General features: G+C 40.4%; 1 protein-coding gene across 1 annotated transcript in view; it reads right to left on the reverse strand.

Moving 5' to 3' along the window:
• cnksr3 (cnksr family member 3) overlaps positions 1 to 12,384 on the reverse strand; it is a 54,391-nt gene that overhangs the window by 24,718 nt on the left and 17,289 nt on the right. The window contains exons 2-5 of the mRNA XM_038727741.1: positions 10,326 to 10,489; positions 3,495 to 3,697; positions 2,093 to 2,180; positions 50 to 91 (exon numbers count right to left, since the gene is read on the reverse strand). Coding sequence (XP_038583669.1) covers positions 50 to 91; positions 2,093 to 2,180; positions 3,495 to 3,697; positions 10,326 to 10,489 — 497 coding nt within the window. The remainder of the gene's footprint in view (positions 1 to 49; positions 92 to 2,092; positions 2,181 to 3,494; positions 3,698 to 10,325; positions 10,490 to 12,384) is intronic.

Here is a 12,384-nt window from a genome sequence, read left to right on the forward strand (position 1 = left end):
AGCATCTCCAAACATCCAAACCAGAGGAAAAAGCAGAATCAGTACTCACCACTTCCAGAATCTTCTCCTCAATCTCATAAACTGTACAGTCCTGCAATTAAAGAGACAGAAAGATGGACGTCACAAACATTTGCATTTTTTTCAAGGAACGCGAGAAATTCTGTCTCTGAAATAAGGTGACTCCTATTTAAAAAAATAATTTCAGTTTAGACAGAAGAGTAAAATATTATTGTAATTTCTTTCTTGTAAAATAAACAGTCATTGTGCTTTTATTTTGAAGAGGGACAACAAACAGAAAAGATTGAGCGCAGCAAATCGATGAAAAAGACGCCACGGACTCTTTACTGGTTTCCTCATTTTAAACAAGAGCTGCACGAACATTTTTCAAACCAAAGGGAATTTAAAAAGGGAATAGTGAGAACGTTACAGTTTATGAATATTCGGACAAACTCACACACGCATCACATTCAACATACAGACACACCAGAAAAAAAAAACTGTGGTATCAAATGAGACAGCTTTCCCTTTCAGAAGTCTGTCTGCATGAAGAACTGTGAGTGTGTAAACAGAGACGGCATGGGAGAAAGAAAAAAAAAAATAAAGGGGGGAATCAGCGGGAAAACAAATATTTGAGAAATGACAGCCTACAGGAGAGTGAAACCAGAGGGAGGGACCGCGAACGCCTCCCAGAGACACTGAGAGGATTCCTCCTGTGGTCGGTGAAATAACAGCTCCCTGTAAACGGGCTGACAGGATGATTGCATGACAGCGCGGCGGGGCGACGCCTCAACGCTGCACAAAACTCTGCACAAGTCACATGTGGGGAGGTGACAACATGCAAAAAAAAAAAAAAGACAAAATCCAACTGCACAGCCACAACTGTGAATCCTAAAACCTACTTTCCAAAGTTTTTTCCAAGGTTTATACAAACTCAAAACAGTATTTTATGCCAAGTTAAATAATCACACCTCTCCACTTATAAGGCTAAACAAAAAGAAAATCTCATGAAAACCGTTGTTTTTACTGCCAAGTTCAGACAATGTAACCACATGAAGTTACTTAATGTCACTCCTGAGTCGCCACATATGGACATATGGTCAAGACACGTTGGCATCAGTTTGAAACACACTGGGGAGCCTCTTATGTCATAGTTTGAACGCAGTGGGGGAAACCCTGCAGCATTGTTTATTAACACTACAGGGAGGTGTAGGATATTTAACACAAAAGTCAGAGTAAGGAGATGGACAGGTGGGCTAGTGTTTGTTTCCCGTGTGAAACAAAAAGTTAACATTACATCTTTTTATTTAACAGCACCACGTGTGGATTCATCCACTGCTGAAAATAGTGCCCAACAAATGCACTATTTCCTCCTGTTTCCAGAGTCCAGAAGTATTGAGAGACAGATTACTACGTTGTTGGTTTTAGACTTTTTATAGGATTTGTTGACAATAAAAAAAACTGAAAATAATGACAGCATCTCATAAACTGTATCTTTTCTACAGCAGCCTCAGTCTGCTTTCATGTACATGCATGTCAGCAGGACGTCGTGATGGAATGCGAACAGGAACAAAAGATATTTTGTTTGTGCTAATTTAAATACGTGTTATCTGGACACGATTTGACTTTCCCCACTGCCCCTTGAACTGGTTGTGTCTCATCTGAGCATCTTTGATTTAAATTTTAGCGGAGATCTCAGAGTTTCCAAAGATACTAAATGTGTCAGGATGAATTTAAGGAAAATGTGTATAAAATGATGCATAAGACATTTTCTTAAATTCAAAAGAAATGTTATCTAAAAGTACAAAAACATAAGACTAATTAGTTAAAATATAAAACCTCTCTCTTCTCCTCGCTTGTTTTGGCAACACTGATATCTGAAAGAGATTCATCATCAAAAGGACTTTGTACATGTGCCAGAAGTTATCTGGTTGATCATCATGATCATAATCAAAGCCTGAGAAGAAACAGTCCCAGTGGTCACAAATCTGACAAGCATCTTCACACAGACAGCATCTGATAATTTTCTGTCTGAACAGTGGCCTCACTGAGGAGAACAGAGAGATGTTTGAGCCTCACTGACACTGACACTAACCTTCTGGACGGTGGAGGTGAGCTCTAAGCACAGTTGGATGATTCTGCTTTTGGTGGAGGTAAAGTTGTTGCCGCTGGTCAGAGGAGTCCTGGAGAGAGAGGATGTTGGTAATGTTACAGTGTGGTAACCTGTAGTAAAACCAAGAACCCTACCGGTACTGTCAAGAGTTTGTATGGTTGGGACAAAATTGCCAGATTCACAACGCTCCAAGGCTGCTGAATGTATTTGCCAGTATTTAAACACCCAGATGTGCAAAAGTGGAAAAAATAAACAAAAAAACTGCGGAGCCTTCTTGGCCATGAAAAGGTCTTAATCTTATCTACAATACTGAACTCACAAATGTTAAAAGCTGGACCTAATCAGACTAATAACTAACTTGGACTCAATACCCGATTCAGATTCAATAAAATGCTATTGAAGTGTGTGTGGGTGATCAGACACGCGACAGATGTCAGGTGTGTTATGGGCGTCAGTGCATCAACTTGTCAGGTGTTTTTGTGTAACAGCTGCAGTGAGCTGGAATGCTCTTCAAGCTGAAACAAGCGGAGAAAAAAAACTGAAGGAGTCAAACAGCAGGCAGACGGACGCACACGTGAACACGGGCCAGCGCTAATAACTGTGTGAGAGACAGTGAGACCTAGAGAACCATAAAACTCACACAGACTGACATCACACAAATCTGGTATTTTCTATAGAAAGTCAACTTGTAAATTCTTCCCCGATACATTTTGAGATGCAAATTTTTTTTCTTCCTTTTTCGTTGAGATGTCTTTATAAGCCCTTTGAAGTTTCACCAGCACAATCCTTTTTACTTCTTTACTGCATTATGTTTTCTTATTTGTACAAATAAATAATGTACCTAAAATAATTCAATATAAAAAAAACTAATAAAATGAAAACAACACAATTGTCCTGTGTTTCTCTCTTGCACACTCCTGATGTGTACCTGCAGAAAACTATTGTCGCTTTAAAAGACACCAGACTAAGACGTCTATGTGTTAAGATAAGTTAACCGGCTGCTGGTTGTATCTTCATATTTATCATGCAGAGTGGTATCAATCTCATTATCTAACTCTCTGCGACAAAGTGAATAAGCACATTTGAGAAGCTCACAAACTAATTTAACTCCTAAAGAAACAGTGCGTAGACTCGTGGGAGTTGGCAGTCTGCATTACTGGGTGTCTTAAAAAGGTTGTTAATTAAATCCACAAGTTCATATAACCAAAACAGAAGATCAGGTTGAGTGGCTGCCCAGTTATGGATTAACACATTTAATAAAATTGGAATTATATATTTGCGACAACCTACTAAAAACACATTTGAATAAGATATGTGCATGAGAGAGTGTTTCCTTCCTATGTATATTATATGTATTGTATGTACTGAATGTGTCTGTGTTCACCTGTCCAGCTGGCCAAGCAGACTCTTGGCCGCTCCGATCAGCTCAACCACGGCGGTCAGGAATTCATTGGAGGGCTGATGGGAGATTTTGTTGTGGTAGGCCGGGTTCTTCCTTCGCTGCGTCACTGCGCTGCTCAGGTTGTGGTGAGCCGCTCTCATCTTCCCCACCAGAGTCTTCAGGTTGTCCGACTCCACGCCGTAGTTCTGCCCAAAATACAAAAAAGACAGAGTTTACATCTTATGCATAATATACAGGAATCTTATATGTTAAAGATGCACTTTGTAGAAGTATTAGAAGCTGTGAAATTAATGTTGCTGCCTTAATTCTCTATCTTGTAATAGTGGTGTTATAAGTTCTCCAAAGACCACATTTACCATCACCCCTGTTATCACTACACCCTTCCCTGTTGAGGATGAACATGTTGGAAATCTCCCTCTAAAGCCGATCCATATATTACAGTGTAAAACACAGATAGGTAGAGGTGGTGAGAGGCTAAAACTCAGCATATGGATGGCCTCGTTTGTAGTTCTAATATTGTCTTCTAGAGCCAGAGTAAAAATTGGATTCATGCCTTCATTTCAAGCAGATAAGGCTACTGTGATGCATCATTCTGAGGCCAAAAAAACAAAGACAGGCTCCAACTGACTCAGACCTCCGAGGCAAGATTAACCAGATTAAGCAAACAGAGATTTTAGAACCTTTAGAAATATTCAAAGAACCAATGTTCTCAACGAGCTTGGGTCAAGAAAACACAAACCACAACCTTCACATCATACAGAGGAATTCTCATGACCTCTGATGAACGTCATTCCCTCCCCCTCAATTCACCATCCAAACACACACACACACACACACACACACACACACACATTCCTACAAACGAGCCACCATGCCAATGATCTGAAGAAAAAGAAAAAAAACACAATTCCACAACACGTCACCCTCACTCAAATCAAATCCAAACCCAAAGTATTGAGCTGGTGTCGGTCAACAGGAACGATGATGAAAATCAAAAAAAATAAAAAAAAAAATAAGAGCCATGCTGCTGGAACATCTCTCGCTTTCCTGAAGATTTACTTGAAAGTATCAGTCAGTCAATCAACGAATGTCAGAACTGTAGAGACACCAGGGGTCTAAGAGGACCCAACATGGACACATTTTTTCCAAACTTTTGGATGAGTGTTTCCACACTACAAAGTACTTGTTCCACTTGGTCTCACACAGATCTGTAATTGATTCTGTCAGCTGACGGTGCGAACACGCTGGCTCGCCCGAGGCAGCTCAGATGTTTGAGGCGTTGTGAAGCTCAGAGCCAATAAAAACATCTGGAGCCAAACTGACATTCCACCTGTCAACCGTCTGCATTGTAGAAAAAAATAAATACACCTTAACGAAACACGACACGTTCAAATCAAGCTTCAAGTTAACTTTCAAATTGTGTTAGAAGTGAAGCACCGTGAAAGTAACAGATCAATCGAAAAAAAGAGTGAATATATTGAAGACTCTCTTAGAGTGAAACAAGCAGCATCAGTCTGTTAATCTGACCAAACACACACACACACACACACACACACACACAAGTCTCGCTTTAGTAAACTAAAAGATTCAAATTAACAATTAAGATTTAACAAATAATGATTATTTCATTGATCAGCCTCTTGATTGTTTTGAAAAAACCTGCTGCGCTGAATTGTAGATAACTTAGTCCGGCTTGTAACACTAATAAGCTTTCACAAAGCACCGTCGTCATACGCGAACAGGAGATTTATTTATCTCATGTTAAATAAGTTAATAACAATACAAGGGGCCCTCAGATACATGTTATACCACTCTGAACAGCATGATGATGCTCTTTTCACACTGATGGTGTTTGAATGGAAAAAGTTAGAACAGAGAAAAGCTCTGCTGAGTCTCTGCCAACGGAAACTGCTGCTGGAACAAAAATGCAACGGCTCTTCCTCTACAGGCTGTACACTGTGTGTGTGTGTGTGTGTGTGTGTGTGTGTGTGTGTGTGTGTGTGTGTGTGTGTGTGTGTGTGTGTGTGTGTGTGTGTGTGTGTGTGTGTCAGGGGAAGGGTGGGGGGTCTTTCTGACAGGTGGGAGGGGTCACATCTGTTTCCTGCTCCACGCCAGAGAGCAGTAAACTCAAAAAATACCTACAACACATCACTTGACCTTCAATTCAGTCTTACAGGAAAACTAACCCAGAGGCTGTGTGATTTCATGACTCTTTAGTTGTTTTAGTGTGTCTTTCTTCAGTGCGAGGACATGTCCAGTTATTTCCAGAGAGTTAGTAAAATGTTTCAGGGATCAAAAACATCAACAGTAAGGGCCCTTTGAGCGGGGACCAGATCTCCCTCCGCCCGCTTGTTGTCTCAAAGTTCTGTACTTGGGTCTTGTGGACAAAAGCCCTGGAAAAAGCTAGTAAGTGAACCTTGATGTTTGCATATTTTGTCATGGATGAGTAACTGGGGTCAGGAGTCAACGAGAACCAGCAAAGTCTCCTTCCCGACCCTCATCCCAACCAGGGTTGGACATGTGAGGGGAGCTGCCCAGCTTTGGTGGACTGGTGGGGGTGGTGATGGAGCAGTGGATAAGACACATGCCTATGGTGTGAGAGACCCAGGTTCAATTCTCCACTGTGACACATCCACCGATGTGTCCCTAACAAAGACACGTAACCCCTTGTTGCTCCAAGGCGTGCGACCTTTGACATAAATAGCATTTGTAAGTCGCTTTGGATAAAAGCATCAGCTAAATGAAATGTAATATGTTTCTATAAAAATGTATTTAAAGATACAGATGTTTAAATGTTATTTAACAGGCTCGTACAAAATAGAAACAATACAAAAGGAAGGAGAGAGAGCACGCAAAAGAACAGGAGAAAGGTGAAAAGGTAAAAACTTTGTTTCAAGCCTCAAGTTGTTTTCAACAACATAAAATACTCACTCAAAATGCAACAAGTTAATGTTAAGTTAATGTTTCAAAGTCACATTTAGAATCAAACAGAAATCTCTCATGTGAAATAAATAGCCAAAACTGGTCTCTTTGGCAGAACATATGGAGTTTTGATGTCCGACCCTGTCAGTGTGGGTTTCCTCCTACAGTCCCACATGCAGGTTGAGTGAAGTTAAACTCTGAACTCTCCCAGGTGGACCTCGCCTCCTGCTCAATGTGTACTTAAAATGCTGTGTCTCAATTTGCCTTCTTTACTTGACATTTGCTATTTTGAATAACTAAGTGTGTTTAGACTGACCGTTACGGCAAAATGCAGTGCACTAAAAGGAAATGGTGTATGCATAAAAATCCAAAAGTTGAGTGTAGAACGCTGAACACTTCTCACCCTCACTAGTCGCCGTCTTGCCTCCAGCCTATTTTCAAACTTGTGAAAATGGCAGCTAAGGAAGCTGCAGTGGTTGCGATTGCTAAAGTAAAGCAAAGTAAAAGCAGATAAATTTTTATAATTGTTGTTATTGAAAATAGTGCTCTGCCTGCAATGCGCCATTAAAAGAAGAAGATGAAGATGCATCTGTCAAATGTTGCGATCGTCTTTTCCGGTAAGTGTTCGATTTGAGATTGATATCCGAAAGTATATCTTCTTCATCTTCTTCTATAATTTATCTCTTAATGACACAAATAATAAAAAACTATTCAGATTATGAATCGCAAAATTACACAATGCCTCTTATTTAGCTTTCAGCTATACTAAATGAATACTGCATTCAAACATACAGCAGAGTGTTCCACTGAAATCAAGACCTGCCATGGACCAGACACATATATACACAGTAAGAAATAACAGTGTGCATTACGGTGTGCGTGGCACTCATCTGTGCAGCTGATCTGCTGTTAACAATGCGTATCATTCATCTAGTGACAGAGTATCTCAAGAGTGAAGAGTGAAATGCTCCAACATTTTGGAGGCTTTAGGTCGAGAAGGTGTTAATACCATTGCTGATGTTGCTAACTTTACAGTTCACTTCACTCCAGTTAATTTTTGGGCAACTGATTTCATCATTGATCTCCACAGAAGTGTATGAGCCTAACCAAGTATCTGTAATGAGACACAGCTTAGTTCCCACCCTCCTTAATGACTAAAGAGAAATGCGGACACCGAGGCTAGACCAGCTGGTACCAGAAGTTCAGTCTCTCTGTCTACACACACAGTCAGACAGTTAGTTTGAGTTGAACTGAGTCATATCAGCCTCAAACATATCTCACCCCCATTAGCACATTTTTCACTTACCGATAAAGCTTTTGGCCAAATCCCACACTGCAAAAAATGTCCTTCTTAACCATTATTCAGTCTTACAACTTAAATGAATATTTTTCCTTGAAATGTTGATAGTAATAATCACTGTTTCCAAAGCAGTAATTGTATGATCCTGATTCCCTGAAGTAATCTGCTCAAAGTGTCCAGATTCTTTTGGGCGTTTAAAATTTTTTATTTTAAAGCAATTTTCTCTTGTTATAAACAAATATCTTGAAATAAACATCACCATCAAGTTGTCAAATATCGTTGGAAATACAAATAAAAGATTTAACAAACTTCAGTAACACAACTTTAAACAGTAGTTACTATTGTGTCTGATAACTGTCTCGCTGCTGTGGTCCTTTTATTTTCACTGTTTGTCAGCAGTGTCAGGCTCCCGTTAAAAACGCTGCTGGATCCCATTCAGCTCAGTTACACCATTAAACCTCAGCACTGACTGTAAATCCTCCTTTTCACTGTGACACAGTCAGAGCTCATAAACAGCTGACGGAGGAGCTCTGTCTGCAGTTCAATACTTTGTTATAAACAAGAACGTTGTTGGTTGAAAGAAACATTCTGCTCTTGTCTTGGTCGGTTGGCTTCAGCTGAGTTAAAAAAAAAAATTAAATTTGAACATTTGAAAAATGTGAAGGCATTATGAGAAAACCCTAATTTCACATCTAAAATATGGTTATGTTTCAATTTCTTCTGATGTTTAAAGACAATCTTTGATAGACTTGTGTTTTCAGGTAATTTAGTTGGTTTAAGGGATTGTAGTTCGAGTCTTTTCACTGTTTCACACAAAAATCAAGTTTGAAGAAGAACATCTAGAGACTTTCAAGATAACTTAATTTCAATTTGAACAATTAAACATGTTAAATGCATGTTTCTTAAGAGCAAAGAAACATTCTTTCTAACAAATAAAATACATTTTCTGCAGAAACCATTGCTGCATTTTTATTTTTTTTTGCACTGTAGAAGTATCAAACCCAGCAGTGTGGGCATGTTGCCACATCTGATAAAGATTTAACAGAGTGCATTATATTTACATCAGCACATTCTCTGGCATGAGAACCAGGCCCAGTACAAACCACAGCTATCAGACCATGTGACAGACATGAAGCAACTTCATGGGCCATAGGTTTGGGCGATATGATGATATATATCGTTTAATGCCAACTCACACTGTATGAGTAAACCGTCTGTGATGTAAAGCCAAAGCTCACAACTTGGGTGTTCACACTTTACGTGTATAAAAAGGCCCATTGGCCGCTGCAGACTTTTCTGACCTGTGTACCGACACTTCTAAAAAGAAAAGGCGCCAGTGTTTATGAACTAGGAAGACGTGGACAGTCTGGCTTGTCAGAGAAAAATGGAGGTAAGCTAGCTATGTTTTGATGTATAGGTTGTTAACTTGATAGCCAGGCATGCTGCCATGGCACTTTCAGATGCAGTTTGCCACTTTGTGCAGGCGCTGAGAGAGAAAAAGGCGGTGATCATGGGGAATCGATTCGTGGTTCTGTTTCAGCTGTGGGACAGCCTGACGACGGCCGACCAAAATTTCGTCCGACCTGTCAGAAATTAGTCCGACGTGTGATCTCGGAAACCAGCTGCCTCACAAGGTAACGTGATTTGGGCAGCAGGGATGATTATCACATTCTCACGTGACGTGAGAGCGACAGTTGGTGATGTAAATGCATCTCTAAGCTGGTTTGCCAACCGCTGCACCATTGGGCCAGTCGGTTTGAAACTTAATGGCCCTTCTTCCAAAAGTTATTTATCAGTGTTACAACAAAACCAAAGACTTATAAATTATGTTATACTGTTAACATGTTTAATTGTTTATTAAATACATCCTGGATATAAAAAAAAACTAAAATGTAATCAGTTAATAAAAGTGAATAGTTAATATAACAATTTACTTAACAGAGTCAAACATGACATGCTCCCTCTCCTGCTCACAGCCATTTAATAAAAAAATGTACACAGAGCAGCGGACACCAGTCGCGCTGGTAGTCCTGCACAAAAGCATACTCTGCATTATCGTCTATTGTCCCGTAAATTGGACCATAATTTACTCAATGAACATCATATAACTACAAATCTGGATAGGACAACGGTGCACGCCAAGAGCAGCAAAGCAACTGCAGAATGTTGAGTTTCTAATTTATTTTTTCCCGACGTTACTTTTTTTTGTCCCCGGGCCATCAGGCCACCGTTATTGTTGAGCCCTGCCATGACAGAAGATTTTAGTCATATGGGCCCACAGCTCATTCATGGGCTCCAGAGCAACATTATACTTCCTGGTTTCATGTCCCAAAGCATTATGGGTACTGTAGCTCAAAATGAGAGTATGATTATCCTGAATTAAAGGAGGAAAACAACAAAACAATAATAGGAGGAATTAATTATTCTTACCCTGTTTTCAATATCAAAAACATTTGTTTGAAATTTAAAAAAACAAACATGAAGTTGAACAAGCATAATAAAAAGTGAAATTCAGTGCGTCACTTCACTAATATTCATGCTGAGGAAAGACCCCGACAGTGATGGGAAGGATGCTGTGAGGAGTTACTGACCAGAGCGCAGAGCAGATCCACGGCCTCCAGCACCAGCTCCTGGTGTCCGACCCGCAACACGCCCAGAGACAGCAGCTCCTGGTGGGACATCCTGAGCAGCTTCTCCCCGTCCACCTGCTGTTGGTGGAAGGACGAGATGTACGGCTGCAGGCTGTCGTCCAGACCTGAGGGACAGATGGAGACATAACACACTGAGAGGGGACACCAAGGTAGGCATAAAGAGAGATAAAACTCCCTCAGCTTCACAAAGCATGTCTGTGCTTTCAGTAGGTTGTTTTTGGTTTTATTGACAGCGTTAATGCATTGTATAAAATTAATCTGCCCTGAGTGCAGTACTGCACAGGGAGGAAGAAGACGACAAGAACTGTGTATATTCGAGAGTAAACGATACTGAGACAGTTTATTTCAGCAGAGTTTCGGTGAAAGTCGGCTCTGTTATTATCCATTCAGGTTTGAGAGCAAACAGAGCTGCTGAGTCAACATGGACATATTGACTCTTCGTACTGACACCGTCCTGCCACCTCACCACACCTCACCTCAGGATCAACGGGACAGCTCTGAATACAGACGGGCAAGCCTACCGTCCCGCACACAGATGCTCGCTGGTTTGATCCCTCATCTGTCACATTCATCACCATCAACTATTTAGCTTCACCCCAATGTTAGAGCAAACCCTAACTATATCTAGCATCTCTACATTTCTAAATGTGTAGCCTTTAACCACCACCAACGGAGATAACAAATACATCATAAGGTTTACAAAAATTACCAAACTGACGTGATTAAAAATGTAACAGTTATAAGAGAAAACTTGCTTTCTGGCTCCGATATTTTTGCCGGGACACTGCTAATATCCAAAATTCAACATCTTTTATTTATTCAGCATCAGTGCAACCTCATTAACATCCACTTCATTTAAAAAAATATTCAACAACTATTCAAAAAGACATAAAGCGAAGATCTCTAAAGCTGATTTTACTACACCAACAGAGCAGATTCCAATCAAATAACATAAGAACTGTCACTGTCTACATATTTAATAAATCCATCCAGCAGGACTAATAAAACCTGGAGCATTCTGGACCGGAGGGATCCCACCTTCAAGACCCGTGACCTCATGTGAGCTTGAGCGAGACACCACCAGCTCCAGCGGCGCCACTCTGCGGCCGACCCTGAACCGTGACCTCTGATCTCTCGGTGAAAGGCAGCAGCGGGAGACAACATAAAAGAGTTCTCACCACTGGATGAATGGAGGACAATCATCAGAGGTCCAGCACATGCTTCTACTGACACACATCAGTATGAGCAGACAGTGTTAGCATGTGTCCGTTTCCACACTGTAGTCAGCTGTCAAGATGAATATTAGATAAATAAACTATTTAAGATAGCTGAAAATAAACTGCACATTGTTACTAGACTTACAAACTAAAACAGTCAACATTTCTGGATATTTCACTACAGCAGAGAGGTTCTGGACTGTTAAACATAACAAGCAATTTTAAGATGTTACCTCGGGCTCTGGACACTTTGCACTGGACATTTTACAGACCAAACACCAACAAATTGATTGGCAGTTTACTCAATAATTATTATAATCAGCAGTTGATCATGCTGTTGGTCATGGTCAACACACATTTAAATTGTAGCGTAAAAGTTAAAAAATAACTAAGAATACATTTGGACACTAAAACATAAATTGAATCACCAAGTATTGATTTATTAACAAGCTAACATTTGTACCCAACCACCCCAGAGTTGAGTAGAGTGAGGCAGCAGTTCAACTCCAACAATGTTCTCCTAAACTAAAAATACACGTTACTTTGAGAAAACTTTTGTGCAGACACGTCCACCAAATGGCAGATGTTGTGAAGCACGGACATCAACTGGTCAACAAAATGCCTGAGCTGGTGTGAACAGTGGAGAAGAAAACAACTGCCCCAGCATGTGGTCATTAAAGTGTTCAGAAGAAACTCAGACTCCCGTTTGTCTTCAGACGGCCACGCAGGACGACAGATGGCCGACACTCACGCTGAAAGCAGGAAGGAACATTCCTCCTTAA

This window comes from Micropterus salmoides, unplaced genomic scaffold (assembly GCF_014851395.1).
Source record: "Micropterus salmoides isolate LMB-PRFRI ecotype aquatic unplaced genomic scaffold, ASM1485139v1 Ms_hic_scaffold_18, whole genome shotgun sequence".
NCBI classification, from domain to species: Eukaryota; Metazoa; Chordata; class Actinopteri; order Centrarchiformes; family Centrarchidae; genus Micropterus; species Micropterus salmoides.